We start from the raw sequence: 16,705 nt of genomic DNA, 5'->3' as shown, positions 1-16,705 counted from the left end.
TATCGCTCTGTCTCTTCTCTCTCTCTCCAGCTCGCTCTCCTTCCTACCCTCCCTCCCACTCTCCTGTTTACAGCCTTGAATATCTGACATTTCTTTGTCTTTCAAACACCAGTCAGACCTGCTCTCATCTGAAAGGTAAGTAGCAACATCCTTATAGAACCAAGAGCGTCACCACGAATGTGTGTCAGTGTTTTTTTTCTTTTTTGTTGTTGCCTGTTGTGTAGAAGGCGAGGTTTTAGTTTGGGGCTAGGAGAGTGACTTTGAATTACACAACTTCATTTCAACTTTTCAATTACTTCATTAGGTAGACTGACTCAAACTAATGAGATTCAATAGAAGAGCCGTATCCCAAATTTTGCAGTTAGAGAACTTGAATAATGCTCAGCTTTGGTTGAGTTAGTCAAAATGAATTCACTGTGTATTTATTAATTTGTTTGTTTACATGGGTGTGGAACTGTATTATATCAAAGTACAGGCGTTCAATATAGCACTCACACTATAGCTAAACAAGGTAAGCAAAAATATTAGAAACACCTCTAACTACACATGTTGAATTTATTGAATTTTATGTTGAATTTAATCAATTTTATTTAATCAAGCGGTTGCACGAAATAAAATCATCTGGATCTAGATATATTTTTAAGTACATGTACAGTCTCCTTAAATGCCTCCGAGGACTTTATTTTGAGCACTGGATGAAATAACACAGAGTAAATTCAACAAAAACTTTTTTCAGTGTAGGATGCAGTGCAAATTTCAACCACAGTGATGAACAACTGATTAAAAGAATACATCTCTGACATTGTCAATCAAAATCAAATATTAAGGTAAAGCCTAAATTAAAGACTTGATGCTCTGGCGAGTGAGTGCGCTTCTGGCTTTGGACCGAAGCTCCCAGGAGCAAAAATTCATTGCTAATTTACATCGGCTCGTTGCACTGAAAAAAAAAATGGTGTGCTGAATTTATTCCATTTTATTTTGTCAAGTGGCTGCGCACAACAGAATCGTCTGGGTTTAGTTACATTTTTACAAGTGGATGTATAGACTACTTGAAAAATGTATCTGGATCCAAATGATTTTATTTCGCCCAACCTCTTGATGAAATAAAATTGAGTAAATTCAACACACCATTTTTATCAGTGTGGCTTAGAAAACAGGCTTAGTTTTCATCATTTAATAATAGAAGAAACATGTTTTCCTTTATGACTTCTCCATCATCACTTTGACTCGTCTCTGCAATGCGGATAGAGTTTCCATAGCAGCTGAAACCCAGTTAGATGGAAACTATGAATGAGTCTGAAGATAAGGTATGTTGCTGCCAAGCAGCGGCACCCGTCAGCTGTTAAAAGTGAGAGCGGACATCATCACGGCTTCACATTATGATGTGGAGGCTCACTTTATGCTCTTTTCAAGTTCTTTGAGGAAAAAGAGTGTGATCATGCATCATCGATTGCGCACTTCAAGCGGCGCAACACTTTTTGTACTTTCACAAGCAGCCACATGACGCAGCACGGCCACGCTGGAGCGATGCCATGTGAAGAGGAGCTAACAATAGCTGTTTGTGTTCACTGACTGAATGGGAAGCTGTCACCTCTTCCTCAGCAAAAATAAACAAACACAAAAAATGTAAATATTCTTTTGCAAAATGTGTGCTTGAGATCAAACAATAAACCCGCCAGACTTGTCCCGCAGTGCGTTGTTCTTCCATGAACGATAGCTCCCGCTGTATCAAGGCCAACTAAAGTGCTGACAGCAAGCGGTGACACAGAGATGACTTGGTGAAAAATGAAGATTTAAAATCCGTTTGGACTAGACGGGAGCTAAGTTTAGCAGTGGCCTCGAAAGCTCCTCGGCTTTACTGGCTACCCTGAATTATTTTCACTCATTAGCAGCGAGAAACAGAGGATTACTTGCGCATTGTTCCACAAAGGAACAGCTGACGGTCTGACTTTGACAGTGTAGGATGTATATACGACAAATGTTAGAGATGATGTAGAAATGCAAAATTCCATTTGACTAGGTTGACATGACAAAGTCAAAATAAAAATCTGTGTGAACTGAGAGGAAAATACATCTCTTCCTTAATTAAGGACTGAAATGACACGACATTCAGTGATCGAGTTATGGTACAGCACTGCAGTACAAGTTCTACCTGAATTTAAGCAATTCCGCTTGTTGAAGTTGCTTGGACTGATTGGATTCTTCAGTTTTTAATCACATGTTTAAGTCTTTTTAACAGCTCAATGGCTTTAGTTAGCATTTGCTGACTTTCTTAAGTGTGATAAAAGTGTTAGAAGGAAGTAAATTGTGAATCTCTCGACCTTGCAAGTTTGATTTTCTCGGTTACTAGCTTAGTTGGTTCGGATATGATCCTTGATGAAAATATTTCCCATAGACTCTTATCAACATCTGTTCTTCACTCCCTGAAGTTGTAATGTACAGCGTCTCAATACTTTGGTGCATACTACTTTCCAGTGATTTGAAAAATGCAAAAGCCAGGCCAGAGGTCGGAAGTGTGAGCAGACTGAAAGAGTTATCATGTGGGGAACAAGGCGATAACCTGCCGAGTTATAATCGGGAACTGAAGAGTTCAGGAGGGGAAGAAACATATCAGAGTGATAACGAAATACAGTAGCGGTTCATAAAAATGGCTCAAAGCTCACTAGCCAGTAAAAATAGCAAAGAACTTGGCAGAGGTGACCCGCAAGTGCAAGATGGTCACTGTTAGCAGCAGCTACGAATACAAAAGCATGGTCACCTTGTCACATTGGCATTGTTCAGAGGAAATTCCCTCATCGGATCATAAAAGGGATTCAAAGCCGCGATGAAAGACATTTAAAACGGCACCCCATGTGCTCACATTTATCTCCCATCAAGCTCGGCATGTGACAAGACTTTTATGGCGCGTGACCATGCTGGGGAAATGTGTAAAAGCAGCCGTGGCGACTTTGACTTCACATTGTTGTCATGACATCCGATGCTGCCGCTCCTGCTAGTCTGGGATGCCGCCTCATCGGACCTCAGCTGGCGCCTCCGACCAGTTCTCATATCATCACCGCCATGTGCTGTGCCGCAGCGGCGGTCGCATGATCGCAAGGGACATTGAGTGGAGGCAGCAGCATTTTGGAGCAATTGCAGGCGCTTGAGGGAGGACTGGCTGACTCCAAAATAAAGTGCATTACAGTAATCCACCCGAGATGTAACAAAGGCGTGGATTACTGTGTCTAGGTGCTGTGGCGAAAATAGAAGCTTTACTTTAGCCATCTGTGTTAACTGGAAAAAAAGATGGATTTAACGACATCTTCCTTGAAGAAGCTTCCTGCGCCCGAGCGTCAGGTGCCCGAGGCCATAGTGCCGTACGATGCGCCTCCAGCCATGGGTTGTCTTGGTAATTTCGTCACGTAGTGCCCAATTGCTACGGATCTTTGAGTTTGAAATTGGATGATGGTTGTCTGAAAAACTGCAGGTACAGTGAAAAATCTAGTTGCTTCAATTCAACTATTGCAAATGCCCACAACCTGGATGACTCAGAATCAAAACAGATTTTTTTCCGGCTATTTGCTAGTGGACCTGTCTCACTGGCAGAAGTTACCGGTACTTGCCTAGATGGTCGTGGTGACTCTAAAAATGACCTGCCTCTTGTAAAAGGTAACATTCTTTCAGGGGCAAAGAGTTAGAGTTACGCTTTCAAGTCCCAACTCAACCCCTTGCTGAATCTGTACTAGTGCACCTTTGCCTTACGTTTTCTGCTCAATTTATTTTTGAGTTATAATTATATATTAGCTATAATACACGGATCAGGCTGGTAACATTAGACTCTTCCTGTTTTCTTTCACCTGCAGAAGATTCAAAGCATTCTGCTGCATAACCAGCCCGGACCTGAACTCCTCAGCAGGAATCCTGCGCTACCTTCATGTCCTGATTCCCTCATCTAAGCGCACCACCACAACCTCGCTGTTGCCTCTCTTCAGCCACACAGCAGACCACAACAGCCCAAACATGGAGCGCGTCCAGCACATCACCAAGTCGGCCATCCGCCGTGCATCCCAAATCGAGGTGACTCCGCAGGCCAAGAGGAACCTGCAGGAGCTCTTTGTCAACTTTACCCTCATCCTCATCTGCCTGCTTCTCATCTACATCATCGTTCTGCTGAGCAGCTGATGCTGCGTCTGTGGACCATGAGGCACCCTCACACTTCACCGATTCACTCCATGTGTGACTGCATGTCTCCCTACTGCTGCTCCAAGTCTGTCCCAGACTTGGGTGCAATTTATTTAAGCTGAAGAATGAGTGAGCTACAGTAAGCACCCACCCGCGGTATAGGACGTTTTGCACATTTCCTACAATGTAGCACATTAACTGTAAGAAAAAAAAAACAATGTGTGAAACTCACAGCTACTCAGGACTTCCACGGGATGCTTTATGTCACACTCCCATCCTGAGAACGAAAGAAGAAATCATCACTTGATGTACACTGTTAAATAAACACATAGCAACAATGGAATCATTGAGAACATCATTTGCCGACTAAGATGACATTCCCACGGCCTCGTCTTGACACATGCCTGACAATCGAAATGACCTTTATAGCATCGGGTCGTTACAGTAAAAGGTAAGATTTGAGTTAAGCCGTTTTCACCGAGAGACATACAGTACAGCACATGCATGTAAGCTACTTCAAGAGGAACTCAACTCCACCATTTTGAATGCAAAAATACAGTGTCACACCACTGGTCAAAATATGGTACTCTGATTATCATTGTGTTCATGGAATAAGTATTAAACAGAATAATCAGTGTAAGACGGTGCCATGTTGATCATCCGCTGCAGACCAGAAGTGACATCGAAGCACCAGGAGATTTACCCGCTGCCCGTTGTCGTCTGTCGGCTGACAGATTGCAGACAGCAATGGATTTGCCGGTGTTACACAGTTGCTCTGTCCGCCACGTCATCTGTTATGCATGGGTGAACGCTACACTGTCAGAGAAGTGTTGTAAAATTCCACCTCTTCCCTCACTCTGCGCCGCCGTGCATGCAGCACATTTGTTGCCTCAAGATCGAGAATCTGGATGTTTTTATGGTTGTCTGTCTCTATATTTGCCCTGCAACTGACTGGCGACCAATTCAGGGGTAGTTTGCCTTCTGCCCGAAGTCACCTGGGATAGGCTCCAGCATCTTGCCGAGACCCTCTTCAGGATAAGCGGTGCTTAAAATGGATGAATGGATGTTTTGCAGACAAAAATGAGTGGAAATAGTTGGGTGCCATATATTTGAGTGAGCCCGTTAAAAATGGATGATCACATTGCTTCGGTTGGAACTGCAGAGGGTAGATTCATTTCGGCTTATTAAGCTACTTAGTTGGTTCATTGTTTTATTTATTGCATTACTCACGGCAAACATACATCACATTCTCCCAAATTTGCACGCTCTCAAGAGCGAGAAGACCTAAAAATGGCGGCCTCCATTAACCAGTACACAAAGACACATGTTGCTAAATACAATCATTAAGGGCTGCAATTTGCCCAATATCCTTCCATCCATTTTCTAATCCGCTTTATCCTCACAAGGGTCGCAGGGGTGCTGGAGCCTATCCCAGCTGTCTTCGGGCAGTAGGCGGGGGACACCCTGAACCGTTTGCCAGCCAATCGCAGGGCACTCAGAGACGAACAACCATCTGCGCTCACACTCACACCTAGGGACAATTTAGAATGTTCTATCAACCTGCCATGCATGTTTTTGGAATGTGGGAGTAAACCGGAGTACCCGGAGAAAAACCACGCAGGCATGGGGAGGACATACAACTCCACACAGGAAGGCTGGAGCCGGAATCAAACCTTTGTGCTGTGAGGCGGACATGATTTGCATAACATTAATTCCCTAAATGCATGGCAATTCTGGTTTATAAATTAATCTACAGCAAAAACGTTTCATCATTTCATGACTACGGTTGACTTACCTCGAAGTTGTTTTACGCTGTTGGAGGCACACCATTTTGCTTATGTAGCAACAGGCTAGTGACTTTCAAGTCACATGAAATAACAAGCAAAGCAATAGAACTTACCAGGCCAGAAACGTATATTGCTGTTTGTTACGTTCTCCTAATTGTTCTGACTGTTGATCTTTAGCCTAGCAAAGAAACCACATCAGCACAATTGCGTTTGGGTTATTTTCTTCCTTGCCTCAAAATGATCTAACACACCAAACAAGACACCAAAGGTCACAATCATTGTTTTACTGTTTGATAACATACAACAGAAATGATATAAATATAAACATTGTTATAATCGTTGTACATTTACATCGAGACAAACAAACGTATATAAGTCACAAGGATGATCCATTTTCAACTCAGCTCAAAATGCAAACTTGGGCAGATGTATCAGCACCAATGTCGGGTTGTGTAGTGACAATGACCAGAATTACAACATTTTTGCATTTTGACAACAAGGAGTTGAAAGTGAATGGAAGCAAGCCTTGGACTGCACTTTATATAACACCACACAAATAAAAGACGCCAATTATCCAAAGGAGTCGCTCTTAATGGTTCAAGGGCGGCCAACCAGTGGCAGTGTTGGATCATTTTCCTTGAGTCGCACCTCAGCTGTTCCATTTTCAAAAGACTTTCACGGGACTCAGCGTCGGATGCTCCCACAGTTTAAATACAGCGTACTGTATATATTCAACGGCAAGTGAAGGAATGTTCGCTTCAAGTGTCACTGCTTTAGCTTGTTGGAAGAAACGTTAGATCACAATGACAGTACCTTCAGCCGGAAGACGATGGATGTCAGCTAGCGCAGAAAATGAAATTGGGGTAAGTAAAGATTTTGAAAACCAAAGACAAAATCCGAAGTGTAACAGTGAAACTTGATCTTTCCTAACTCGTAAAGTCAGTGTATGTTTCGAGGTTTTGTGAACATCTGAAAACATTCGACGTCAGTGTATGTTTCGAGGTTTTGTGAACATCTGAACATCACAACAGAAGATTACATTTATGTACAAAAATGTTTCATGTGCTTCTTGGTCTTGAACAAAGTCAACAATGATCAGAAGACAAACGGTTAACTTTCCATCCATGCGGAAAAGGAAAATAAAAAATTCTGTGCAATTCGATGCAAAGAAGTCATCCCACAGGAACCAAATGAGAAATGTCGTCACAGCTCAGTTGCTGTCATCACAGTGTGCAAAGTGGAACCAACCAATTGTAGTTCAGTGTTGGGGTGTAGGATACAATACAATCTTCTGTATTAGTTGTTTTTTTCTTGATTGCACCGAAAGTTCAGACGAAAATAATGTATTGGATAAGCATGACGATGCAAAGTAACATGCTCAGGATGACTGGTTCAATGTCCAAAATGACACCAGGACCATCACAACAGATACATTCTCATATCCATTTTTTTTTTTTAAGCTTATGAGGAAACCTTTCAGATCTCTCTCAGCCTTGTTGCTACTTTGCTACAGAAAGGGGAAACCCCAAAAGTGCCAGATGGAAGCTGTACGGGGTCAGAAAAAGGGAATGTCCATTTCTCTCCCTCAAGGTGCAACCAAAATGACCACACCCCAGACTGGATATGGCTAATTATTGGACGCTCGGGTGCTCTTTATAGGAACAAAAAGTTACAGGCAGATTCACGTTTCAAGCCATTGTACCCTTCAAGGTACAATGAGTAACCGAGTGTGGAAGAAACAGGAGATGAGGTGATAGTTGCTGGTGCAGGCAAAACAAGTTTAACGTAAAACGTGATCTGATGATATTGGGAGGGAGCGCGGCAGTGATGGTGAATCCTCTTCCTGCAATCTGAAAGTTCACCACCAGATTGCACTCAAAATTCACATCACTCAGTTCATATGCCACTGTGTGATCTTTTGCACATGGAACGATGCCAATTATAAATGGAGTCATTTTCTTTTCCTGCTTTCTCGATGACTCACTTCTCTTCCCGTAATAACAATAAAACGATTCGTCCGGGTACATGATGATCATGCCGTTGGAAACTGTGCAGGATACCGTTATGGACGTCATGGACTTGCACACGAAAAGACGCACAAGAACAGTGCAAACCTTCAAGTGTTGTTTTTTTTTTTTAAGTGGATGATACACCAAGAAAAAAAAAAAGACATTTCAAGTGAGCAACAGCAGCATTATAAGAGTGTTTCTGTTTTCGCATGCTCTATGGCCTGGAGTGCAGACATGAGACACATAGCAAACAAGTTCAATGTGCCTTCTGTGGAACCTGATCGATTAAAGCCTGAAACGCTTCATAAAAGGTCAACAGCAATCCACATTATCAGCGATAGAACTTCTTCTCTAGATGTCTCTGGCCCGTTGGCAGACCATAGAAAAACAGTTTGTTACACTATAAATATTATAATTGTAAAAAATATAAAATAAAAAAAAAATGCCACTTTGTTAATGATTCCCCCCCCATTGCTGAGGTGCCTCACAGTGAGCTCAGAGGTTGCACTAAATGTGCAGTCAATGCAATGAGACAGCAAACTAAAATTGGGCAGAGCGGCACTGAAAAGATTCCTGCTTAACACCTCAGATTTCGTCGCGTCCAACAGATCGTATTTTCTGATCCGAACGGATCTGAACCAGTCTCTAATAACAGAATGAGGAGAAAGTAATATTCTTGTCGAGCTTATCCGGTCCCGTGAACTTTTGTGAGGCTTGACTGGAAGTTACATTACAGTTCTGCTACTCTGGCAAAATCTTCAATTGAATCGTTGTCCAAATTTAGTCATGTCCCATTGCATCTCCGTTTAACAGAATTGCATTTGGCCATCAGAAAGAGAAGTGGTGAGCATACAGTGCCTCTTTTTTTGCAGTGTAATCTTTGCTTTTCCCTGTCTCCATTGCTTTGTGGTCTGACGCCGCTGCATTTGCCTCATGAAGGCTACAGGAGGGAATAAAAACATCCATTAAAATGACTGGGAGGGGTGACACAGTGTCGGTTTGATAAATATTGCCAAACATAGACACGAGCGCACATCTTCAGATCAGCCGTAGCGTTGGCAGCGTTGTCGTATCAGAGCACTGCGTTACATGCAGAGCATGCACCAAGCTGATATGTGACCGCATTCTTTTATGAAAACATACGCGCACGCACGCACACACACACACACACACACACACTGTGGAAGTCTACCTCCAGGATCACCGAACAACACAAACATGCCATAAAGACACACCACCAAAGCACATTTATAAACAGACTCATAGGTCCACACGTGCAGTTGTGCTCTTGAGTGAACGTACCCTGGCAAAATTTGTAACTGTGTGTGTGTGTGTGTGTGTGTGTGTGTGTGTGTGTGTGTGTGCGCACTTTGTAATTGTGAGGAACATTTTTTTTTTTTTTTTGTCGGGACCTGAAGCAAGGGTTTAATTAAACAATAAAATTATGACAATATAACAGGGGAGTTGTGGTGATGCAGCTATTGAATATTTTAGCATTTGAGTATCCTACTGAAAATTCTACGGAATGTCCAGCTATTTGGAAAAAATATATTTTTGCTTGGTCAATGAGCAATTCTGACTACTAAGGATGAAATTTTACTTAATAACGAACTACCAGTTGGTGTCTTTTTGTTTTTTTAAATAATAATAATAAGAATAATAAGAATAATACATTTTATTTATAAGCGCCTTTCAAGACACCCAAGGACACTTTACAATCACAAAAAACACAAAACAATTCAGGTTGAGCACCGGCAGCATCAACAGTTCCCTTTTTTTTTAATTCACATGTGCATAGCAGCAAATTATTTTCCTATTTTCTTGTCTAGAAACATTTTCCGTGGGGCTATTTCAAACACAAATGTACAATTCAGTGTAAACTTAGCATTTTCTGAATCTAAATTGTATGGCATTAATTAGAAAAAAGGCATTTACTTTGATTCAATTTCACTTTTTTTTTCGTAGGGTCCTGAGAGAAATGTGCAGAGCTTTCTCAAGAGTTCAGAAAATGTTTTGACTCTTTATACACATCCATCCAGCCATCCATTTTCCGATCCACTTATCCTCACAAGGGTCGCGGGGGGTGCTGGAGCCTATCCCAGCTGTCTTCGGGCAGTAGGCGGGGGACACCCTGAACCGGTTGCCAGCATATCGCAGGGCACATGGAGACGAACAACGATCCATGCTCACACTCACACCTAGGGACAATTTAGAGTGTTCAATCAGCCTGCCATGCATGTTTTTGGAATGTGGGAGGAAACCGGAGTACCCGGAGAAAACCTACACAGGCCCGGGGAGAACATGCAAACTCCACACAGGGAGGCTGCAGCTGGAATTGAATCCGGTACCTCTGCACTGTGAGGTTGACGCGCTAACCACTGGACAACCGGGCCACCCTCTTGATACACAAACCCAAATTACAATCAAAAAGTCATGGAAGCATATACTGCATCTTTAATAGGCCATTTAAACCTGTGTGCGGAGAACAAACATTCAAGGGTTGCTAAACGTCTGATCAGGACCATTTGGGTGACCTCAGTTGTCATTGCAATTTTAAAATGGCACGCAAAATTACATAACATATGGCTTCACTTGACCCCGGAATCCTAAATAAAAGAAACATTTTCTCCATGATCGTCAGTGTTTCACAAATGTTGCCAGGGTGTGTAAATTTATGAACACAACTGGGTATCCTACTGATGCAAAATAGTGCAATTTATAGCCAGTTTATCAGATTTAACGTTCTTTATGCTTATATGTTTTTTGTAGCTGAATATTACTCATATTTATTTTTGTCCTGATGAGTCAGATTTTAGTTTGTCCTTCACAGTTTCCATAATGGATGCTCACAGGTCCACTCTGAGAGAAACATATTACAGACGTTATCTTGAGTCTGACATTTGCAGCCTGTGCACTATTGTTGCTTTCAATTTGAATTTTTACTGGAATTGATTTGTAAGCTTGGCCTCCTTTTCTTAGCAACTAAAATGAGAGTGGGATTTGAAGCCTGTTCCTCAAAAGCTGTAATGGTCATCTGATGGACAGAATTAGAAAGTAAAAGCATAATGACTCCAAAAATGGTTGCTATAACGTCATGATTTTTCTCAAATGATAACAATTTCTCTTCAAATCCATTGTTAGAAGGGCGAGTTCCTTTTTGTCTTATTTCAACTTTGATTCCTCCCAATGAAGAATTACGTGACAAGAATGAGGTGAGTCCGCATAGGGGGCCTCGTTTAAGGGTTGGGGATGACGGTAACACAGTGATGGATGAAAGGGGTGAGGGTGGTTGAAAAGAAAACTAAAATGGAAGGTGGCTGGTGACCAGGAGCGGGGGCACCAAAACGCGGCCGCCGCATCATCGCAAGGCAGCTGAGGCAGCAAGTTACATGAGTTCTCACCTCCTACAACTTGCCTGATGCTGCGGCTCCTGAGGATGAGGAGAATGGGCAAGCGCATGACTTGGCGGGGGATGAGAAGGAAAAGGTGGCGGATGCTGAGGGATGTGAGGGAGAGGACGGAGGATGGGCGGAGGTTTCTTAAGCCGGGGGAGGGCGCGTTGGAGGGGGGAGTGGGGAGGCGCAAATGGGCCCGGTCCTACCTCCTCCACTTCCCGACCCTCCGCTTCCTCACTCGCACGACTCACGGCGGGAGGGCTGACGAATCGGAGAGCTGACTGGCTAGGAAAGCTGGCCAAGCGTTGATCTGATTGGCTGCCTGGTTTCGGCTACACACAAACAGAGAGGTGTGTCGGGGTGCGGGGGGATACTGCATGGTAAGCAAGACAGCAATTTTGTATGGAGGTGGCTTTCCAATGAAGCATGCCGCTCTTTCTCTACACTGCCTGTAGTACAAAATCGATAAAAGGGAGCATTTTTTAAGGACTTGAAGACAGTTCAACTGAAAAGTAACCCTAGGATGATTCTCTACGACTAGTGGTACGCAGGCTCCCTCCTCGTGGTAGGTCAATACAATCACTGCCTAAGTTCAGTTCGGTTTTTTAAAGTCTAAAATATTTGCAAATATTCTTAAAGAACAATTTGTTTTTAAATATTTCCTTTGGTAGAATTCTTAAATACCCTTTACGGTGAATCATGATTTCATTTTGTTTTTTTCTTCTGACAATATATTTAAGAGCAAAGTTAATGTTCAAACTGTATAATGTTACAGTGCTTTATAACAATAAAAATATGCTGGTTAGGAATAAAACATCAGTCTTGTTTTTGATGATGACACTTGCTATGTATGAAACAGAAGTTTCATACGTCAGGAAGGAGCCAAGCTTAGCCCAGGTTGTGATGGAAGTTGTGGAGTCTTTTCGGGTGCATTTTCAAAATCAAACAATCTGTGAGACATTTATTTTGAAGGTTAATATTAAGACGAGCTTGAAATGATAATTGATGATAACTTTTATTTTTTATTATTTTGTGGTATATTTGCAGTTTAAATTATTAACATAGGTAATAAACTTTTTTGTTTCGGGGGAGGCGGAGGGGGGATCGATTACTCGTGCTAATCCTATTCCACACAAATAGTGGGAAATTACTGTAATCCAAAACAATTACTACAGTATCTTAAAGGCCAGCATTTAACGATAATAATATTGCAAATGTGACTGACCACACAACACGTTGATTTCTTTGCTACTTGTCTGTGGGTCTAAGACATACGGGATCAATCGACTTACGCTACCAAATATGGTCCTTTGTACAGTCAAGGTTACAAAACAACACATTAGTTTTGTAACGCATGCAACATCTGCAAACATGCGCAAACATTCAGATACACTGCAGAACAGACAATCTCTCACTTTGTCATCTAGCACAGACTGATGATGTCCGACACACCCACTGACCTTGATAAGAGGGTTGATGACCCCAACATTGGCACTGGAGTTGAAGACCTTGCTGAAGCCCGTCTCTCTGTTGACCAGCTCCAACTGATAAAACTTTTTGTCATCCTGTTTAAAATATATATCTTTATACAGTATATATAACACCAGAAACATAAAGTGTCTTGCACAAAACAAACATTAGGACACAACAGAATTCAACTAACTCACCACCAGCTTTTTGACCAAAGCCTCTCTCTCTGTGACCATCTCACGGAGCTCTGCGATAAGATGCAGATCTTCGGGTCGGCTCTCTCGGTTCCTCAACTTCTCTTCTGTCCCCTCCAGACTGGATAAGGAGACATTTAACCAATGAGGAAAGAGAAAAAACAAGAGGCAAGCATGATGGGAGGAAGGGGGAAACGTGCAGAGGTGTTCTTTCTGGTTCTTACATTATTTGCAATGCAGTAATCTTGTCTTTGAGAACCTCCTGAGCTTTGTTGAAGTCTGCCAACATGATATGAGTCTCTCTGTGATGGACCACACTGAGCTCTCCCAGTTCCCTCTCTTGCCTCTTTGCAAAGTCTTGCTCATGAGCCCTGCAAAACCCAAAACGCATGGAACATTTAAGTGAACTCCATCAAAACAGATCCTCACACTGCTTACAGCTCAGTCAATCAATCAATCAATCAATCAATCAGCTTTATTGGCAGACTCAGGGTCCAGGCAGGAAAGCACTTTGATACTAATACAGAGATATACAAATACCGTGAAGCCTTGAGATATAATTTCATTTCGATCGGTTACCATTCTCACAAACCAAAACAACTTTCCCCATTGAAACGAATGGAAACGCGCTTAATATGCCTCACCTCAAAAAAAGCCCCAAGCAGATGAAGTCAAAAAATTTGATTTTGGCCTTCAAAGTAATCTTATGTACTTGTTCAGTTCATAGATGATAAAAGAAGCCTTTTGGAGGAGTTAGCATGCGCTACCTTATCTGATGATTAGCTTCACTGCGGACCCGAAGCAACTCTTTGCCTTTCAACTCTAGCTCACGAGTCAAGGTGTCAATGGTCTCATTCAAAGAATGGATCTCGTGGTCCAGATCTGTGATGCGGTTGTTTCGGGAACACACATCCGCCTGCAAGTCTGAGATACGAACCAGCAGCTCTTGCTCCTGCACAACACGGAGGGCGGGAAAATCGTGTTGAACTTCCCAGAAGTTGCAAACTACCTAAAAATGAGCAAACACGAGTTTCAAGTTACTTGTTGGCGGCTATGCTCCATGGCCTTCTCCAGTTCCCGTTTGGCAGTCGAATTTTCTTTCAGGTGGATCTGCTTTAGATGCTCGATGGCAGTCGCGTGGAGGTGGTTTAGCTCAGCACGGAGTGATGCTGCCGCAAAGAGTGGTCATCAAGAGAAAACCTTAGTCGCCTTTTAAAACAATAAGTGAATCACTATGATCAGAATCGACCAGAAAGATCAGAAGTTTCTATTTGAAAGAGGGAAGCGCAATGTCACACGTTGATGAGATTTGACAAATACAGTGAACCCATAGCAGGGGATACAGTATGCTCCAGATCCAGCAGCATATTTATACAGCACACTGTGAAAACCCATAAAAATGATTTCTAGTCACTGCAGTTTTCCACAATATAGAAATACATTCCACTCAACAATCCACACTGGCAGGATCCGGCTCGTGATCTAGAAGGGAACATCGGAAACACTGAGCTTCTGAACATGTTGCCGCATGGATCAGATTTCATATGGAATCACCATCCATGTCCACCCATTGCAGACGGGAAATCGCAAACTGTGTTAACATGTAGCAATTACCCAGTTTGGCTTTGCCCTCGTCTTCCAGTTCAAATCGCAGCGTCTGCAGCTCCTGGTCTGACTGCTGTCTGAGGATGTCCAAGGTCCTCCTGTGGGCCTCCTTTAGAGCATGAACCTCCTCCCTCTGCTCCTGCTTCAGACGCTCCTCCAGGGCCTGGCAATGACAAGGAGCGAGAGGAGGAAGAAAGTGGAAAGCAACTGAAAAACATTCCAATGACATCAGAAACCTTATAGACAAGATGATCAAGAATATAGTCGGCGAGGCTAGACTAAGATAAAATAAGCCTTTATTCGTCCAGCAATACAGAAATTCCTGTTTTATAGCACAAAATGGAAAATAATGGCAGCGCATAACGGTAAGAAAATGTAATCCAAAGTACAACGATTTTTTTATTTTTTACAACATCCATTTCCATCTATCTCAGCCCTCAGGAACCAAAATAATCATTTTCGTCCCCTCAAAATCATTTTGTTCAACGGGGTAATGAATATCTCATTAATTATTCATTGTGCATGAAATGTTTCTGCCAGGATTGTATTATCGTAGCACATTAGTCATGATGCCAACAATGAGCCAGTGGGCTCCTTCAATTTTTTGGAAGCATTTAGCAGAGAAATGAGGAAAATTAAAGCGGAAAAACACTTGACTTAGTCTGTCCATTCTCTGCAGAGTTGGTCATTTCCTCACAGGCTCGTAATTGATTCTCTGGCTTTCAACAAAGAAATACATTTTTGTAGTATAAATTGATCAACTTGGTTCAGCCTTGGCAAAAGCAACTGCTCAACACAATAATTTCCTCTGAGGAGGAAATGACTTGAGATAATGTTGTGCTTCAGCGCTTGTATGTTTCAGTTTGGTCAAAAGCAATTCCTATATCAACACCTTTATCCAGATGCTTTGTTTATTCTTATACTGCTGACGAATTAATCACTTTTTATCTGAAAGATGAAGATGATTCTGATTTTGGGAACCAAAATTTGTCCAAAAACGTACCGCTGATTTTTGCAACTGTGTGTATAGAGATGCAAACAAAAATGCATGTTGGGATTCCAAATACAATGCCACCAAAACTCATTTGCACCAAATGGAAAGTTTGAAAACATCAGCCCCTAACACTTGTTTCACCGACTGGCACGGAATTGGGTGGTGTGTCAATCTTAACCAGACTCATGAAAATGTCCAAAGGACCCATGCCCAAAATTGAAGAAGAATTCTCACATTTTGGTTTGAAGTGGCCATTTTGGGTGGATTCCAGCAGATATCATATGCAAATTGCCAAGCTTTTATGGCTAAATCAACTAAACCAAATACTGATCATTATATCCAGGATCCACATGCTTTAAAAAGATGCGAGGGGGGCAAGTGCCTATTTATCCTAAGGTTTGCCATTTCACAAAGTTTAAATGACTGCGGTGATTAAAAACAACTGCACTACTTTAGACCTCAGACATGCTCTTTGCCCCTTTTGTAGTGTGCATATGTATTGTACCCGGATCTGGTGCTGCCGAGCCTCCTCCATAGTGCTCAGTGCGCAACAGTGAGCCTCTTGTAGTCGATGTTCCCTCCTCTGATGTTCTCTCTGCATCTCTTGGAAACATAAACATGGCGGTAAACAATCACACGTTCATACACTAATCAGGACATGCATGGCATCAGCAGATCAGAAGCACCAGAACCCCTGCAAGAGAACCTTATTAAAGGTACCGTATGTCTACAAATATACATATACATTAATACAATTACACCTGTGATATTTTCTGGATATTACAAATTAAACTGGAGTTTAAAACTAAATAAAAGACACGATTATGGAGAAATGCAGTGAAACGGCAAGAACCAAGACAGAACTATGATGGGCAATTTGAATGCTGAAGAGGGCCACGATTTTTCATCACTGCTACTGGGGGAGGCCCACGTAGGACCACGTACTTCCTTCCTATCAGTTCAACTCAGACATGTCTCCCATCTAGTGGCGAATGGTGATATTAGAACTTAAATTCACAGTCAAACCAGTTCGGTACCTGTGGATTTGCAAATTCATCGATTATTTTTCTGTGTTTCGGAAGACCCCCCC

General features: G+C 42.2%; 2 protein-coding genes across 6 annotated transcripts in view; one reads left to right on the top strand and one right to left on the bottom strand.

Moving 5' to 3' along the window:
- Window positions 1–4,504, top strand: pln2 (phospholamban 2). The gene is made up of 2 exons (XM_019891603.1): window positions 1–135; window positions 3,843–4,504. Exon 2 carries the CDS (start codon window positions 4,000–4,002, stop codon window positions 4,159–4,161), a length of 162 nt encoding a protein of 53 aa, XP_019747162.1. The 5' UTR covers window positions 1–135; window positions 3,843–3,999; the 3' UTR covers window positions 4,162–4,504.
- Window positions 4,505–5,834: 1,330 nt separating this feature from the next.
- Window positions 5,835–16,705, bottom strand: part of LOC109528672 (protein FAM184A-like) — a 34,611-nt gene continuing 23,740 nt past the window's right edge. For 2 of the 5 annotated variants that reach the window (XM_019891566.1, XM_019891568.1), the window contains 8 exons: window positions 16,121–16,218; window positions 14,631–14,784; window positions 14,058–14,185; window positions 13,784–13,968; window positions 13,241–13,387; window positions 13,020–13,137; window positions 12,813–12,917; window positions 10,389–11,684 (listed from right to left, as the gene is read on the bottom strand). In XM_019891566.1, the coding sequence (XP_019747125.1) occupies window positions 11,355–11,684; window positions 12,813–12,917; window positions 13,020–13,137; window positions 13,241–13,387; window positions 13,784–13,968; window positions 14,058–14,185; window positions 14,631–14,784; window positions 16,121–16,218 (1,265 nt within the window). In that variant the 3' untranslated portion in view covers window positions 10,389–11,354. Of the gene's footprint in view, window positions 6,127–8,074; window positions 8,898–10,388; window positions 11,685–12,812; window positions 12,918–13,019; window positions 13,138–13,240; window positions 13,388–13,783; window positions 13,969–14,057; window positions 14,186–14,630; window positions 14,785–16,120; window positions 16,219–16,705 lie in introns of those variants that run through there. The other 3 variants (XM_019891567.1, XM_019891569.1, XM_019891571.1) reach the window with 3 other exon arrangements.

The sequence above is a fragment of the Hippocampus comes genome, unplaced genomic scaffold (genome assembly GCF_001891065.2).
Source record: "Hippocampus comes isolate QL1 unplaced genomic scaffold, H_comes_QL1_v1.1 scaffold174, whole genome shotgun sequence".
NCBI lineage: Eukaryota > Metazoa > Chordata > Actinopteri > Syngnathiformes > Syngnathidae > Hippocampus > Hippocampus comes.
This window is presented reverse-complemented; position numbering and strand designations above follow the sequence as displayed.